The sequence below is a fragment of the Candoia aspera genome, chromosome 6 (assembly GCF_035149785.1).
Source record: "Candoia aspera isolate rCanAsp1 chromosome 6, rCanAsp1.hap2, whole genome shotgun sequence".
Lineage (NCBI taxonomy): Eukaryota > Metazoa > Chordata > Lepidosauria > Squamata > Boidae > Candoia > Candoia aspera.
The window spans coordinates 29,736,791-29,755,608 of record NC_086158.1 but is presented as its reverse complement, the minus strand read 5'-3'; the positions used below and the strand labels follow the sequence as shown (position 1 = coordinate 29,755,608).

General features: G+C 39.5%; 2 protein-coding genes across 3 annotated transcripts in view; both read right to left on the bottom strand.

The window, feature by feature from the left end:
- Nucleotides 1–8,904, bottom strand: part of GK5 (glycerol kinase 5) — a 36,442-nt gene extending 27,538 nt beyond the window's left edge. The window contains exon 1 of the mRNA XM_063306650.1: nucleotides 8,616–8,904. Coding sequence (XP_063162720.1) covers nucleotides 8,616–8,795 — 180 coding nt within the window. The 5' untranslated portion in view covers nucleotides 8,796–8,904. The remainder of the gene's footprint in view (nucleotides 1–8,615) is intronic.
- Nucleotides 8,905–13,727: 4,823 nt separating this feature from the next.
- XRN1 (5'-3' exoribonuclease 1) overlaps nucleotides 13,728–18,818 on the bottom strand; it is a 64,091-nt gene continuing 59,000 nt past the window's right edge. For both annotated transcript variants that reach the window (XM_063306645.1, XM_063306646.1), the window contains exons 39-43: nucleotides 18,402–18,580; nucleotides 17,736–17,849; nucleotides 17,501–17,636; nucleotides 16,475–16,635; nucleotides 13,728–16,387 (exon numbers count right to left, since the gene is read on the bottom strand). In XM_063306645.1, coding sequence (XP_063162715.1) covers nucleotides 16,085–16,387; nucleotides 16,475–16,635; nucleotides 17,501–17,636; nucleotides 17,736–17,849; nucleotides 18,402–18,580 — 893 coding nt within the window. In that variant the 3' untranslated portion in view covers nucleotides 13,728–16,084. The remainder of the gene's footprint in view (nucleotides 16,388–16,474; nucleotides 16,636–17,500; nucleotides 17,637–17,735; nucleotides 17,850–18,401; nucleotides 18,581–18,818) is intronic.

The window sequence follows — 18,818 nt, the reverse complement described above, 5'->3', positions numbered from 1 at the left end:
TAAGCCCAGGAAACAGAAAGCATGAGAAAGAAGCTAAGATGGTCTCCACCCTAACTCACCAGGGTGTAAGAGGGAAGGAAGGGAAAATACAGCCAGGCTCCAAGATTTTACTGTAATTTATATCAATAAAGTATAGTTCCAGTTAAACTTGTGCAGTCTGTTTCCTAACCTTGCCTACCTTGAAAGGATGACAACTGGCCGTTTCATTTGGATATTAAAGAATATTGGTAGTCCTCACTTAACAACCAGAACGGGGACCAGAAAATTGGTTGTTAAGCGGTATGGTCGTTGAATCATCACATGTCCAGGCCTGATGTTTTAACCGTTTTTACGATGGCCATTAAGTGAATCACTGCGGCCATTAAGCAAATCCAGCTTCCCGAATTTTTGCCAGAAACTGGCAAAAAAGGTTGCAAATCGCAATCACATGACCACAGAATGCTGCAACTGATGGTAAATGCGAGCTGCTGCCAAGTGCCGGAATTGTGATCACATGACCACAGGGGTGGTGCAATGATCTGTGACGGTTCTAAGTGCAAGTACAGATCATAAAGCGCTTTTTCTGAGGCCCCTTCTAATTGGGACCATCATTAAGCGAGGGCTTTTTGTACAAAAGAAGTGGTAACCACAACTACATACATGAAGAAATGTTGTTGATTCGTTTAGTCGCTTCCGACTCTTCATGACTTCATGAACCAGCCCACACCAGAGCTTCCTGTCGGTCGTCAACACCCCCAGCTCCCCCAGGGATGAGTCCGTCACCTCTAGAATATCATCCATCCATCTTGCCCTTGGTCGGCCCCTCTTCCTTTTGCCTTCCACTCTCCCTAGCATCAGCATCTTCTCCACGGTGTCCTGTCTTCTCATGATGTGGCCAAAGTATTTCAGTTTGGCCTTTAATATCATTCCCTCAAGTGAGCAGTCTGCCTTGATTTCCTGGAGGATGGACTGGTTTGATCTTCTTGCAGTCCAAGGCACTCTCAGAATTTTCCTCCAACACCACAGTTCAAAAGCATCGATCTTCCTTCTCTCAGCCTTCCTTATGGTCCAGCTCTCGCAGCCATATGTTACTACGGGGAACACCATTGCTTTAACTATAAGGACCTTTGTTGTCAGTGTGATGTCTCTGCTCTTAACTATTTTATCAACATTTGTCATTGCTCTTCTCCCAAGGATTAAGCGTCTTCTGATTTCCTGACTGCAGTCAGCATCTGCAGTAATCTTTGCACCTAGGAATACAAAGTCTTTCACTGCTTCTACATTTTCTCCCTCTATTTGCCAGTTATCAATCAAGCTGGTTGCCATAATCTTGGTTTTTTTTGAGGTTTAGCTGCAAGCCAGCTTTTGCACTTTCTTCTTTCACCTTCATCATAAGGCTCCTCAGTTCCTCTTCACTTTCAGCCATCAAAGTGGTATCATCTGCATATCTGAGATTGTTAATGTTTCTTCCAGAGATTTTAACTCCAGCCTTGGATTCCTCAAGCCCAGCATGTCGCATGATGTGTTCTGCATACAAGTTAAATAGGTAGGGTGAGAGTATACAGCCCTGCCGTACTCCTTCCCCAATCTTAAACCAGTCTGTTGTTCCGTGATCTGTTCTTACTGTCGCTACTTGGTCGTTATACAGATTCTTCAGGAGGCAGACAAGATGACTTGGTATCCCCATACCACTAAGAACTTGCCACAATTTGTTATGGTCCACACAGTCAAAGGCTTTATAATAGTCAATAAAACAGAAATAGATGTTTTTCTGAAACTCCCTGGCTTTTTCCATTATCCAGCGGATATTGGCAATTTGGTCTCTAGTTCCTCTGCCTTTTCTAAACCCAGCTTGTACATCTGGCAATTCTCGCTCCATGAACTGCTGAAGTCTACCTTGCAGGATCTTGAGCATTACCTTACTGGCATGTGAACTGAGTGCCACTGTTCGATAGTTTGAACATTCTTTAGTGTTTCCCTTTTTTGGTATGGGGATATAAGTTGATTTTTTCCAATCTGATGGCCAGATTGTGTTTTCCAAATTTGCTGGCATATAGCATGCATTACCTTGACAGCATCATCTTGCAAGATTTTGAACAGTTCAGCTGGGATGCCGTCATCTCCTGCTGCCTTGTTATTGCTTCTTAAGGCCCATTCAACCTCACTCTTCAGGATGTCTGGCTCTAGCTCACTGACCACACCATCAAAGCTATCCCCGATACTGTTATCCTTCCTATACAGGTCTTCCGTATATTCTTGCCACCTTTTCTTGATCTCTTCTTCTTCTGTGAGGTCCCTGCCATCTTTTGTTTTTGATCATACCCATTTTTGCCTGGAATTTACCTCCAATGTTTCTAATTTTCTGGAAGAGGTCTCTTGTCCATCCTATTCTATTGTCTTCTTCCACTTCCGCACATTGCTTGTTTAAAAATAATTCCTTATCTCTTCTGGCTAACCTCTGGAATTTTGCCTTTAATTGGGCATATCTCCCCCTATCACTGTTGCCTTTTGCTTTCCTTCTTTCTTGGGCTACTTCTAGTGTCTCAGCAGACAGCCATTTTGCCTTCTTGGTTTTCTCTTTCTTTGGGATGTATTTTGTTGCCGCCTCCTGAACAATGTTGCCAACGTCTGTCCAGAGTTCTTCCGGGACCCTATCTACTAAGTCCAGTCCCTTAAATCGATTCTTCACCTCCACTGCATATTCCTTAGGAATATTAGTGAGCTCATATCTAGCTGATCTCTGGGTCTTCCCTAATCTCTTTAGTCTGATCCTAAATTGTGCAAGAAGTAGTTCGTGATCTGAACTACAGTCAGCTCCAGGTCTTGTTTTTACCGACTGTACAGATGTCCGCCACCTTTGGCTGCAAAGGATGTAGTCAATCTGATTTCGGTGTTGTCCATCTGGTGAAGTCCATGTATAAAGCCGTCTCTTAGGCTGTTGGAAGAGAGTGTTTGTTATGCAGAGTGAATTGTCTTGGCAAAATTCTATCAGCCTGTGTCCTGCTTCGTTTTGTTCTCCCAGGCCATACTTATCTGTAATTCCAGGTGTCATTTGACTGCCCACCTTAGCATTCCAGTCTCCTGTGATAAAAATAACGTCTCTTTTAGGCGCGTTGTCCAGTAGGTGCTGCAGATCCTCATAGAACTGCTCTACTTCAGCTTCTTCAGCATTTGTGGTTGGGGCGTATATTTGGATCACTGTGATGTTAGATGGCTTGCCCTGAATTCGAATTGAGATCATTCCATCGTTTTTTGGATTGTATCCAAGCACTGCTTTAGCCACTTTACTATTAATTATGAAGGCTACTCCATTTCTTCTGTGGTCCTCTTCTCCACAGTAGTAGATCTGGTGGTCATTTGATGTGAAGTGGCCCATTCCAGTCCATTTCAGTTCACTGACGCCCAAAATGTCTATCTTTAATCTTGACATCTCACCAATAACCACATCCAATTTGCCCTGGCTCATAGATCTTACATTCCAGGTTCCAATGGTGTGTTGATCCTTAGAACATCGGATTCGCCGTTCACCACCAGCACCGTCGGCCGCTAGCCGTCCTTTCGGCTTTGAGCTAGCTGCGTCATCACGTCTGGAGCTAGTTGAACTCATCCTCTGTTCCTCCCCAGTAGCATTTTGACCATCTTCCAACCTGGGGGTCTCATCTTCTGATGGTATACCGACATATCTCTGGTTGTACTGATCCATTTAGTTTTCACGGCAAGAATACTGGGGTGGGTTGCCATTACCTTCCCCAGGGATCGCATTTAGTCTGACCTCTCTGTCACGACCTTCCTGTCTTGGGTGGCCCTTCACGGTTTAGCTCATGGCATCATTGAGGTGCTCAAGCTCCAGCACCACGACAAGGTAACGATCCTTTGCTGAAGACATATACTTGGCATAATATGTACTTTGACAGACCAAGAATGACCAAAGTTGAGGGAAAGCTGAACTACTTGGTCTGGGAAGCATAGTACAGAGGCATAATGAAAAAAGGTAGTTTGCAACTTTGATGCTTCTTTGGGAACAACTATACCACAAGTAACAAACAGCATAGCTACTAAATATATATTTTTTTTTTAAATTCACAGAATCATTGAATTAATAGTTGGAAGAAACAATGAAGATCTATTAGTTTAGCTCAGAGCCCAGTGCAGGAATCCACTACTACAGCATCCCCACAAGATGGGCATTCAGTCTGTTTAAACACTATAGGAGAGAGTAAAGAAGATGACTTTGGAGGAAATATGCAAGAACTACTACTTAAGCAAAGGAGGCTGAAACATTTTTTAAGCCCAGAGAAATAAGGTAATATTTAGAAGTGGCTCAGGTAGATGAGTACTGAGTACCGGAGTACTGAATAAGGAAGGGAAAGAGAAATGGCACAATCAGATGAGCAAGATTCTTTTATTTTAGCCAATCTCAATAAAAATAGTTTGCCTTCTTGTGGAGTTCATTTCCTGGTCTGGTCTACCTAGTGGAGCTGACAAAGACTTCTAGTGTATTTATTTACCGGGGCATATATGTCACTCCAATCCAACAGGACACTGAACAGCTTAAGTGAAAGAGATCACTACCTCCAGAAAGGCAAATCATTCTCACTGAATAACTCTGAGCACTAGAAATGCATACCTGGTATCCAGCCAAAATTTACTTCCTTGTAATTTAAACGTATTTTCTTGACTTGTTTTCTGGATAAATTCTGCTCCACTTTCCATATAAGAGCCTTTCAGATACTGGAAGACAGCTATTACGATTCCTTGTAGTCTTTGCCAGGCTAAACATACCCACACTCCAACCAGTCTTTTTAAGTTTTTCTTTCTAGGCCCCTTATCACCATGGTTTGATTTACAGGTGGTCCTCAGGTTATGACTACTCATTTAGCAACCATTCAAACTTGTGACGGCGCTGAACGAGAAGGACTTACAACCAGTCCTCAGTTATGGCTGTCAGCGCCTTCCCGTGATGTGATGATTGTGATCCGGGTGTTTGGCTCGCAATTACAATGTCACAGCAAGCCACGGTCAGGTGATTGCAATTTCTTACATTCCTTATTGGCTTTCCACAAGCAGAGTCAATGAGGAAGCTGGCAGGAAGTCAGAAGTCACGATCATGCGAGGTCTTCACTTATCGACCCGCACTTATCGACCCTTCACTTGTCAATGGCAACCAGGACTGCCAGAACTGCTGTTGCTAAGCGACCCAGTCATATGACATCGTGCTTTACGACTGTGTTGCTTAGCAACAGCAATTCTGGTCCCAATTATCATGGTAAGCCAAGGACTACCAGTATTTATTTTATTTATAACCTGCCACAATCTTGACAGACTCTTGGCAGTTTATGGAAAGTACAACTAACAAAACATCCCTGTTGCTTTACTCTGGTCAGTTTGTCAATGCCCCTTCTAAACTGCAATGTTCAGAATTGGATACAATGATCTAGATGCAGTCTGATATAGAATAGAGAGGATGTAGCCTAGAATTGCATCACACTGCTGACTCATATTCAGTTTGTAATTTACCAAAATACCCAGATCCTTTTTGCATCTAGTACTGCCCAACATGATTCCCCCCACACCATCCTATGCCTTTGGTTTTTCTTAGTCTAAGAAAAATCCATCTTGCTCTGCATTTCTTCCTGTGAAATTCACCTTCCTGGTTTCTCCCTATTGTTTCAGCTTATAAAAATCTTCCAGAATTTTAATACTTTCCACTATGTTTGTTATCTGCAAATTTGATAACCCTGTTTTTTTAACAGTTTATCCAAGTCATTTAAAAATATGTTGAACAGCACAGGGAGAACAGCTAGAATTCAGCCCTGTGGTATGCCACTCAACACTTCCTCCCATCCTGACATGGGTATGATTTTTCAATAAGCTTTATATCCAGCCAATTGTAGCACAGTCAAGACTGTATTTTGCCATTCTTTCAATTAGGATTTCAATTATAGATTTGTACACTATCATTGCACTTTCAAGCAAGATAATGTTACTGCTTTCAACAGCACCAACATCTACATTTTTAAATTATTTAATTCATCTTCAACTTTGAAAAATTTTCAAACTCAGCATGGATAGATTCCATTTTTGACTGAATAAAATTCAACAATTTCTATGGTGTGATAATAAGGACAGGTTAACCACTATGAAAATGTTAAAACAGTCTTCAGCACTATATGTAGCAGGATCCACATAAGCACTGCAATAAGAGTATCAGCATGATGTAGTGCAATTGGTGCATTCATCATGGACTGCTATTCCAACTCCTTATGCATAGGCAGTCCAGGGTCAGGAGGCTGCCACACAGCATACTGAAGCAAAATCCAATCTTTGTACAACCTATACAGGTACAGTCATGTGAAAAAGAAAGTACAGCCTCTTTGAATTCTATGGTTTTACGTATGAGGACATAATAAAAGATCATCTGATCCTTAGCAGGTCTTAAAATTAGGTAAGTACAACCTCAGTTGAACAACAACACGTGACATATTACACCATGTCATTATTTGTTTCACAAAAATAAAGCCAAAATAGAGAAGCCATGTATGAAAAACTAAGTACACCTTATGATTCAATAGCTTGTAGAACCACCTTTAGCAGTAATAACTTAAAGTCATACAGAAAACAATTATTTCATCAGTCTCTCACATTGTTGTGGAGGAATTTTGGCCCACTCTTTACAACACTGCTTCAGTTCATTGAGGTTTACGGGCATTTGTTTATGCACAGCTGTCTTAAGGTCCCCTCACAGCTATCTTAAGGTCCCCTCACAGCATTTCAATTGGGTTGAGGTCTGGACTTTGACTGGGCCACTGCAACACCTTGATTCTTTTCTTTTTCAGCCATTCTGTTGTAGATTTGCTGGTGTGCTTGGGATCAATGCCCTGTTGCATGACCCAATTTTGGCCAAGCTTTAGCTGTTGGACAGATGACCTTACATTTGACTCTAAAATACTTTGGTATGCAAAGGAGTTCATGGTTGGCTCAATGACTGAAAGGTCCCCAGGTCCTGAGGCTGCAAAACAAGCCCAAATCATCACCCCAACGCCATTGTGCTTGACAGCTGGCACGAGAGGTTTGTGCTGATATGCTGTGTTTGGCTTTTGCCAAACGTGGCACTGTGCATTATGGCCAAACACCTCCACTCGTCTGTCCAAAGGACATTGTTCCAGAAGTCTTGTGATTTGTTCAGATGCAACTTTGCAAACCTAAGCCATGCTGCCATGTTCTTTTTAAGAAAAGTGGCTTTCTCCTGACAACCCTTCCAAACAAACCATACTTGTAGTCTTTTTCTAATTGTAGTGTCATGAACTTTAACATTTAACTCCTGGATTTTTTTGCAATTTCTCTGAGCATTGCACTGTCTGACACTGGGGTAAACTTCCTGGGATGTCCACTTCTGGGAAGATTGGCAACTGTCTTGAATGTTTTCCACTTGTGAATAATCTTCCTAACTGTAGAATTATGGACTTTAAAGTGTTGGGAAATGGCCTTATAACCCTTCCCAGATTGATGGGCAGCAACAATTGCTTCTCAAAGATCATTGCTGATGTCTTTATTCTTTGGCATTGTGTTAACACACACCTGAATGCTCGAGACCAGCAAACTCCTAAAACTTTTTATAGAGGTGGTCACACTTGCTTATGATCCATTAATCAAGGGCATTTGATTAGCAGCACCTGGCTGTTATTTAGCCTCTTAGTTACTTAGTTTTTCACACATGGCTTCTCCATTTTGGCTTTATTTTTGTAAAATAAATAATGACACAGTGTAATATGTCATATATTGTTGCTCATTTGAGGTTGTATTTACCTAATTTTAAGACCTGCTAAGGACCAGATTTTTATTATGTCCTGATACGTAAAACCATAGAACTCAAAGCGGGTATACTTTTTTTCACACAACTGTAGATGTACAACCTGTTTTCATTTACTTATACTACTGAAATGGAAAACAAAAAGGAGCACATGCTATATTACAACGATACCCGCAACAAAAAGTTGCAATGTACATTACAGAAAAACCACAATGCCAAATTTGATCACTAGATCATAAACCAGGACAAAAAACAAAACAAAATACAATTCTTACCTCATTCATAAGACAGTGAAAACAGAAACTTACTGCCCTGAGAAAATAAAAGGCTGAGAACCAACTTGGATTGTGGGAGGAAGAAAAAAGGAAAATGTTAAGGAAAACAAGGAAATTATAAGGAAAAGAAACTCTACTGTTTTAATTGTATATACCTTATAGCAAGGAAGGAAGTCCCATTGAATTTAAGCAGTAATCCTCTCCCTACCATTTAGGAATAAAACTCTCTTACTGAGTTTGTTTCCAAGTAAACTATTGGCACAACCATGATTTACTGAATCAACTGATAATCACCTGAACGGAATCATAAACTGAATACACGAACTGAGCACACACAACACTCTGGATTAAAACATGGGTGGGTAGTTAATGGTTCTGTGTTTCCTGCGACCACAATTTTTGGACAGGGGACTTGCACTACACTGTGAGTTGTAATCTTACGCAATCATGGAACAATCCCGAAAAAACTTGGTGAGCAAAACATGCTAAAACGGCGTTAAAGCAGTCCCATTATTTCAGGCCCCCTTCCCCAAGGCACGTACAGTCCTCACCTGTTTGCTACTGAATCCTTTGAGGACCGCCGCCTTGTCGTACACATGGCACCGTATCACCGTGCTCCCCACGTCTATCCCCAGGATGTACTTCACCTCCGGGGCAAGAACAGAGGCCGTGGCACCGCCGCCGGCGGAGGCGTCGTTGCCCACTGGTGCGCCAGTATCGATCAGTTTCATCGGCGCCCCTCCTCTCAAAGCCCAGGCCACCAATTTTCCGCAGAAGCTAACGCAGGCCCACGCACAACAGCCCCGTCGGCTCCCAGCAGCAGCCGCCCTTGCTTGAGGGGCGGGTTTACCAAACGAGGAAGAGGGGGCGGAAGCTGTTCGCTGAAGAGCACAGCGAAAAAGTCGCGCGGGGCAGCCGGAGCCAATCAGGGAGAAGAAATCGGAAGGCTGAACTGCGCTGAGCCGCTCCCGTTACTCCTGTGAAGGCTTTATTCTAATTTAATTTGCACTGGCTACAGCAGTCTTTGCCAGTCTCCGTAGGGCGTCTTGGGGAAACAACTGGGCGAGGTGAGGGCAAGCAGAAGGCGGCGAGCAGGCGAACGATTTCCGCAAAGGTGTTTATGTTAGCTCGTAGGCAAAGTGATTAAAAGGTCCTATTTATTTATCAAATTTATATAGCCGCCCATCTCACCAGAACAATCAAATAAAACCACAATATAAAAACAATCATTATAAAAATATAGACATTCATATTAAAAATTTAGAAGAAGTTTAGCAACACATATCACCCACAATAGGGAAGTCACCTTAAAAGGTCGCCTGTTCCCTGAGAACCTCAAGCCTGGTGACCTAACCATGTCTTGAGGGACTTCCAGAACATTAACAGGGATGGAGCTAACCTAACTTGGAGGGTGGGGGAGAATGTTCCATACGGCGGGCTCTCCGGGAGCCGCCTGCGAGTTTAAAACAAAACAAAGACTTACTTTGATTTTCTAGTATTGTACACTTCTGCATTCTAAGGACGGAGGCTAAAACTGGACGGTTTCTTTTGTTTCCAGAATGATGATGCAACCGCACGAATTTGTTGTTACAGTTTAAAAAAAAATAGGTTGCTGAGTCTTGTTCTTCAGCTTCTCCATCCTCCTAAAGCAGTGATTAGGATATTGTTTTCTGCTTGATTGGGTGGTGTTAATCCCTACTTATCTGGGTGTTGGTTGCTGGGGAGGATGTGTTCTGGTCTTTTTGTTTCCTTCTTAGTTTTTTACTGTTTCTTTTGAATGGTGTGTAAATGTAGTTTATCTCTATGCATCTATTGATGGCTGACTTGTCTGAGTGCCAAGCTTCCAGGAATTCCCTAGCGTTTTTGGATTTAGCTTGGTCTAGGATGCTCAGTTTCCCAGTTGAAAGTATGGTTGAGTCTGTCCATGTGTTGTGAGATTATGGAGTTCTCATTGTGTCTTCTGACTGCTAGTAGGTGTTCGTAGATGCGTTCTGCTAGTCTTGTGCCTGTCTGTCCTACATAGTGGCTGTTACAGTCCTTGCACAGTATGTAGTAGATAACTCATCTCTTCTTATTTTATTTATTTATTTAATTTCTATAGCCGCCCATCTCAGCAAGTGACTCTGGGCGGCTATAGTTATATATTCTTCTTGGGCTACCAGGTCTTTTGCTTTACATAAGATGTTTTGGATGGCTTTAGTTGGTTTGTGTTGCTACATGTGGTTGTAATAGAGATGTTTTTGATGTATATTGTGATCTCATGCATACTTGATGTATATCACAATCTCATAGCTAAACTCCAAAAGGTAATGTTATCCTTTTCATAGTCTGTGTTGGTTGTACTGTAGTGTGTTGAGTGTTCAGCCACTTTTTGATAAATTTGCATGGGTACCCATTTTGTTGGAAGATGCTGTATAGGTGGTTTGTTTCCTTTTTCTGGTGTTCTGGGTTGCTGCAGTGCGTTTGTTCTCATCTGAGTAATGTTCTTACACAGCTCCTCTTGTGGGTGGTTGGATTATTACTTTGGTAATGGAACACTTGGTTGGTGTGGGTTGATTTTCAAAAGACTTGCGTTTTCTTCTTCCCTTGTGAATTTTATTCCTTTGAAGATTCACAAGGGAAGAAGGAAACAAGGCAAGCAAACAACCAAGCTCAGAGAGCACCAAGGACTTCCTTTCCTATTGCTCTCTTTCCTTCAGAATGTGTTTCCTTGCAAGCAGTGTGAGGATGTTTTTTTCTCATGCTATTTTATTAGTATGGCTTCTATACTATTTCTATACTATTTCAGTCTAATCAACTGCATGTGACTGCCCTGACAAACAGGGTGAGAGGGGACATTGGGATTGTGACAGCATAGGATTTGATGAATGACCGCAAAGGCATCCCTTTATTAAGAAACACATTAAAGAAGCATCTGGAGTCTTGGCCTCACTTAACCAAATTTATTGGATTACATTACATTGCAAATTACTTCCTCCACCCAAGCCTTAGTTGATTAAAATGCAAGGCACATTCCTTCTGTACTCAAGGAAGTCTAAAATAATTCCAAGCATGCACATTTGCAGGTAATGCATGTTTAACGTAGGTGTTTACAACTCTTCTAATGCTACCTATTTCTTAATTTTAGAGTTAATGAAGGGCTTACAGAGATTGGCAGCATGTTTTCTCTCTCTCTCAGGCTGGCAGCAGGTTTTTTTCTGAGTGGTAAGACTTTGAAGTTTCATCCTTTTTGATCCCTTGGGATCATCTGTGCAGGGTAGATTATGCCCTATGACATGTTCTGCTCTTTGGGTCTTCAACATTATTCTCTACATCAGGACCTCAAACCAAAAAAGCTTCAGAGGTATAAGCGTTATGGTTAATATTGTGATTAGGTTGAATTTATATTGATAGTATTATTAAATATATTTGATAAATTTGAATTATTTTAATGTGCTATAGCAGATGGTGGTGCAGAGGGGACATGGTGGCACAGTGGCTTAATGATGCTGGAATTTGCTGGCCAGAAATGGTCCACACGCCAACGGTTTGAGCCTAGCTCCGCATGAAGAAAGTGAGCTGCTGTCATTTCATCCCTAGCTCCTACCCACCTAGCAGTTCAAAAGCATTACCATCTGCAAGTAGATAAATATGTACCCCCATTTTGGTGGAGGGAAATGCTGGTGGTGCTCTGCGCAGGAGCAGGAACCAGTGCTGGATCTGCCTGGACGCAATTGGTGGAGGATTGGTGGAGAACAAGCCCTGGATGAGCCAACTTCCCTAGGAACGCTGCTGGCCAGCTGGTGCAAAGCTAGCTCACCCTCTTGTGGTGCACCAGTGCAACAAAGAACTAGCAGCTATCGGCGCCAGAACATCTGTAAAAACATTGTAGACTCCCTGGCATTGTATGCCATACACCAAACAAACAAATAAATGTGCTGTATGTATTGTATATTTTCCTGTAAGCCACTGTCCTATTGAAGCAGCCTAGAAGCATTTGCAATGAATATATATTGTCCAATCCAATTCAAGTTTACTGGTCTGCATTGTTCATTAAAATCATATTTTCAAAAGCCAGAGCTGCATACACCCATCTTAATTGCTATTACCTCCAGTCCTCCTTTCTTGTTCCCAGAGTCCCCTTGGATGATTTAAAAACCACTTGTGCCGCCAACTCAATAATCTCCAATAAGCAGCTTTCTTAACAGAACCAAACAATCTCTACTGTCCTTTGTTAGGAAAGCTGAGTATTTGTGTTTCTGCACGGAAGCCTGAATAGTGACCAGCCAGCAGGTAGACATGGCTCTATGCAGGCTTCTTTCTCACAGAGAAGCTTATCGTTTATTTATCGACTTTGTCACCGCCCATGTCCTCCCACCAGAGGGACTCTGGGTGGTTTACAGCAAAATGATCAATAAAACAGTATCTGTCCTTCTTAACCATAGTGGGCAGATACTGGTGAGATGAATATTGTGAGAGTTGAGAGAGGGACTTTCTGGAATAGCAAGGATAGGCAGAGTTTTTGTCTGAAATGGGGATTGGGCTCTGCCAGTTCCCCACCCTCTTCCTTTTCCCTTCTATGCTGACTGCTGAAGGGACTGGTGATGTAATGAAGCTTTGCCAATACCTTCCTGAACAAGAGCTTATGAAGTACCAGCCACTTCTTGGAGAAAGTGAGCATGGACTCTATTCCCCAAAAAGTCAGTATTTTAGCCTGTAGGCATGACTGTGTGCTGCATGAATCAGCAGGAAGGTTTGACTAGGTTAATACTTACTGGGTTTTAAACATTAATGGAATCTTCCCTGTATTTTAAACAGTTGCTGCTGGAGCTTTGAGTTATTTGTTAAAGGTTGGTTAGCTGGCTGAATGATTGGACTCATAACCACACTTAGCAGGAAGGAGCAAGCACCTAATTGCTTTTTAATTCTATTTGTAAATTGCCGATGCCTTATTATGCATTGTATGTTCTATTTGTAGAAGATAATTTCAACAGATTGGTAGTAGCTGAGTATCTACAAATACCTACATCTACTACAAAACATTTTAATGTTTTAAGGAGCAACCAATTTAACAAAAAAAAAAGCAGCCTTTGGACATTCATGGTTTGGTTTTATATAGGCACAGACTGGAACAAAACATTTTCAAAATTAGTCAAATGAATAGTCGTTTCTATGCAAAATCATTTAATATTAAGAATCTTTTATATCTTCTTTGTTCCATCAAAAGCAAGCTGATGCATTGGACAACTGGAAGTGCAGTTGTAATACAAATTTGGAGCAACTGGTATATCCAAATTTGGGTGGCAAATTACTCAAAAAGCAGAAAGATAAATGTGAATACAATTCATCAGATTTGGCTGTTTTGGGACTGCTGAATCTATATTAATGTATTTAAGTTTGTGTTAAGCTTAATTTGTTTGAAATTAGGATCTAATATTAATTGTATTTTGACTAGGAATTTCATTTAAATTATAGACAGCTTTTATTCCTCTTTATTTCATATTTTACCTTGAACTCAGAACTGGATTATAATTGCCTATATTAATTTTTATAGTTCAATTTTGATGATCCTGTTGTCAACAAATCTAAAAAAAAACCCCGTTAAATACATATCATTTGGCTACCACAAAGTCTAGCCAAAACACTAAATAATTATGTTTTTAATACAAGCAGACAAAGCCAAGTCTTTTATAAAATTATTGTATTAAATTTCTCCATGATATTTCATCTATATGTGTTATTCCTTCATTGTACATTGTAAATTTGTATTTTAAAATACCTTTGTACAATATTTTGTATGACATGATAGAATTCTGAGATACACACACTATGCACAAAAATACACTTGATATTCATGCCAATTTGTCACATCTCACTTGGCAGAAAAAACTCTAGAAAAGAAATTATAAAATCTCCACATTTTCCCTTTGAGACTTTAATAAAATACTTTGTACAAGATTTGTGAAAAAATCCAGCATTTATAAAATACACTCTGAGAGGCCTTAAGCCCATTATTTATGTCTTACTACATCAAAAAACAGGGCACCTTACGTGGAAACTAATACTGATCTGGCTAATTAACAAATTAAAACATGGAACAGATGTGATGTATAGATATGAATGAAATCACTGAAAGCAAATGGCAATTTGTATTAAAACACAGAAATATAAATGTAACAGGAAAAAATTACATACTTTTGCTGGTTCTAAGTTAGTCAACTTTTATCAATGCTTCTTTTAGTGCATAATACACAGTAGTTGTTTTACTGATTTTGATATACAAAAGAACATTCCAGGGCCTAGATTAAGGATGCTTATATTCCTAAGCATGTAACCAAAACACAGTTCAGACTTCAGTCACACTGGCAAATCAAACTGGTTGTCTTAAATGGAGGTCTGTAATCAGACCATTTTTTAAATATGTTCAATCGTGCCTGATTCTTGGAGACTGCGTGGACAAATCCCTGCAGTTTTCTTGGCAAGGTTTTTCAGAAGTGGTTTGCCACTGCTTCCTTCCTAGGGCTGAGAGAAAGTGACTGGCCCAAGGTCACCCAGCTGGCTTTGTGCCTAAGGCAGGGCTAGAACTCACAGTCTCCTGGTTTCTAGCCTGGTGCCTTAACCACTACACCAAACTGGCTTTAATCAGGCCATACTTACTACCAAAAAACAAAATAACAGACAGCGTAATCTGAGGAAAAATAATTTACACTCAGCAAAATAATAGAGAGGCTGATCCCTTGACTAATGTGGATTTAAAACCAAATACGAGCATTAAGTAACTATTCTGTTAAACAGAATTCAGTGGAAAGTACTGTTGATTTAAACTGAATGTGAGTGTGACAACTTCCCATGCTGTGATGCAACAGGAATATACTAGTTTTGCATGAAAATCTCCATGTTAAAAAAAGCAGTTTTGTACGTTTGCATTTTTGTCTTGGATCAACATGGTTTCAACTTGGATGCAAATATGTGGAGATAAAATATTGGTGGCATTATTCAGGTATTTTCCTATACTGAATTTACTCTAGCATGGGAAATGTGTTACTTGAAAGTGATCATGCCCATTCACATAATACAACTGCTGCTTCCAGTAAAAAAATGATCGTGAATATTTCAAAGGTTAGTAATAAAACAGTATCCCACTGGTTAATGTTTCACTTCTCCCCAAATACACTGAAAACAAACAACAGAACAAAACCAAAGAGATTTGTGTGTGTGTACAAGTATGAGTTAAGACTGGCTTGTCAATTATTTTCTTAAGAAAATCTATACACCTATGAAACCTATGAAAAAAGTAACTTTGCCAAGTTGTAAAGAAAGTTCATTTTCATAAACAAGAATAGATTCAGGGCTCATGCTGTACACCAAATCCAAGTGTATAGGAATACTGTGCAATGTACAGAATAATCTTTGTGTTCAGGACAAAACCAGATCAATAACTTGTGTATCTTATTTGCTGGTACATGGTGCCATTTAGTTAAAGACAGTTGATTAGAATAATTTTAGGACATGTTCAAGTTCTTAAGTTGCTTTGGTATAATTCCTAGATATGAACTTCATGTAAAGTTGGCAGTGCCACAATAGTTAAAAATCTATTCACACTCTATCAGATTAAAAGAATCTGAAATATAGAAATAAAATATGGTTACACATAGTTTTGAGAAGTTACATAATCTTTAAAAAGGAGACAAAACATCAAGAATCATGCTTTCAGACTCATCTCCAGTTTAAACAAAGCAATTCTAAATTAGGACTGAGATATCAATTATTATTGCTGCTGTCTTGGGATGTTTAAAAGCCATCTTTTGAGATCTAGGCAAGATGGCTAGTGTAGCTACTTTAATTCAATTTTTCCTGGATTTTGATCAACTAATCAAAATCCTGGATCAACTAATTCAAGTTCTTTAGTGAGTATTAGTGTTAAAAATAATGCAACTGGCAGAAAATATTAATTAAAAACATAGTTTGACTTATAATTAAAATTTAAAATTGTATTTATTTGTATAATACAATAGATAGATAAGTCTTCTGTATACCATACTTATTCTGAAGATTTTGATGCACCAAAATTGACAGCCAATTTTCTGGGTTTTCGTTTGGTAGAAATATTTGGTGTTGACTTTTTATGAGAGGCCCTTGAATTTGGAGACACCATTTTTTCTTGAAAAGATACTACAGACTGAACAGTTTGAGGGGGTCTTGAAGGATCTGAAGGAGCATCCTGTGAATTCAGTTTTGTGGTGTCAGATATTGACTGATCATTCTTTAACTGTACATCCTGAAGAGACGCTTGGAACTCCTTAGACTCAAAATTCATCTTGCTTGCAGCTGTTTTTTTAGTTACCTAAAAAAAAAAAATCAATAACCCAAATTACTCTTCTAAAATGAGAGAATGTATTTATATATACATTCTGGCTGCTGTCAAGCTTACCTGCAAAGGTATAAATTGGTTATGTGTGCCAACTGGTATAGTGCCTACAAAGGATGCATTTCCAGGATATGAACCTGTATAAAAAGACTTGCTGAGAACTGGCACTGGCGCTCCCCATCGCACTGAGCCAAAGGCAGGAAATGATGAAGGAAACATATTAGCTGTGAAAAGAATTAAATATTAAATAAAAATATTGAATAAAAAAAATATTAAATAAAAACAGTCTGTTTTCAGTAATTCCCACTAAATAAAATTCTGTAGTTGCAAGGGCTGATGTTACTGCATCAGAACCCCTACAGTCTCTTATTTTATTCTCTAAAATTAATTAGAGAGCAAAATGCACACTTCAAAGAACATAATGGGTATATTTTTTTTCAACCTTAGTGAATTGGTTATTTTTTATTATGTAACTTTTGTTGCTACAATGAACTTTTTTTCAATCACAAAAATACAACTATTTCAGGAATATTATTTCACTTGTTCATATTATTATTTCACTTGTTCATATTAAAAGAAGTGCAGAAAATGTTTTTTCTATCAAGGGCTACATTCAGTCAGGTATAATCTGTTAAGGGCATGAGGGGTGCTACTACCCCTTTTCTCTCTTTCTTGTGTCTCAGTCTTAAATGAAAGGTATAGATAATTCTTGCCAGAGTGCTTGCAAAGAAGCACTTGCAAAGGACTTTTGAACTAAAACTAAGTAATGCCTGAGTCCTTCGGACAGTAAGTGTTTAGAGCAGTGTTTCTCAGTCTTAGCAGCTTGAAGTTGTGTGGACTTCAAATCCCAGAATTCCCCTCCCAGCATAGCTGGCGAAGGAATTCTGAGAGTTGAAGTCCACACATCTACAAGCTGCCAAGGTTGAGAAATGCTGGTTTAGAGAATGAAATTGGGGTATAGTACTTTCACTGGTAAGGACTAGTAGTTGGTCACTAAATAGCAATACAAAAAATAGATACATTTAACTCTTTTGTATGAAAAACATTTCCCATCCCTGATAAATAAAAGATAAAATTTAACAAATTTACCAGTCTGCTGTTGAGTGAAAACTGGAGGAATAGATCCAGGTGCCACAAGATTTCCCAGGGACTGATAATTTGGAAATATTGGTGGGGGTGGCAGTGGTTGCTGCGGTGGCAGGGGAAAATTCATCCCAATAGAGCTCTGTATGAAAAAAAATGCTTAAAGTTTTCAGCATAAGAAGGATAATAAGTTAAATAAAACCAATGCAATAGTTCTGAAATATTTAGAATATGGTCTCACCAACTGTTGTAAAGCAAAAAATGCTGCTTTCTCCTTGGCCTCATTTTGAGAATGACACTGAGGTCCATGTACTAATAAGCCATTTGACAACTTTACTTGACAAACAGTCATTGTCTATGGAATAGAAACAAATAATGTGAATAAATACAAAAATAGTAGAGAGCTTATTTAGTCCTGTGACAGGTTCCTGAACTCTCTAGCCAGAAACAGGATGCGATATACCACTAGAATGCAGCAAAGCTTCCCTTCATCTGCATTCCCTCCTATACAATCTAAATTTGCCTTAGAGAGATTTTTAGCAAATTATTTAGGCTCCTGTTTGTGCCTCAAGAACTGTTAACCACCGTATCTACTGATATTTGTTCATTAATATGTAGATTTCCCTCTTCCCTAATGGAAGGGAGTAAATGAAGGAATATGGGAAATCCACACTATCTGTGAAAAAGCACCAGTGAACACAATTTTGGTGGCAGAAGAAACTTTCTGTTGAATGTATATGAAGTTTAGGAGATGCCTACACAATCCTAAATGATATAGCGTATCACTTATGCAACTCTCATATCCTTGATTTATACAAGTAGAGAAGGTTTTAAAGAACAGTATTTCCTTTGGTTTTAATAAGTAACAATATACTTATTCAACCAATTTGTTTAACTCCAAGCTTACCTGTGGGGTTCTAAGGAATGAGAAATCTGGTTGCAACATTCCAACAAGGGAACAGATACGAGAAAGTTCAGACACTGCAGTAGACACTGAATTTGTTGTTCCAAGGGGAGGATGGCTTCCTATTTCCATGGCTTGAATGTTCTGTGACCCTCCTGTATTAGATTTACTCATGAAAGCCACTATCAATGAAATAGAATGTAAAAATTAATATAACACCAATGTTTTGAATAAGTCAAAATATTTAGCTTTACTTGCTTCAATGTAAGATATTCACAACTGGTCTGCTGCAAACAGACTTTCATCCTCCCTCTATTTTAGGTGGCCCCTTCAAAAGGTACATAGCTAGCTGGGAAATGTCTTTGAATAGAGCAGCTTCTGTAGCAAGAGAATTGCAGATCCTGCAGTATCAAGAAATCT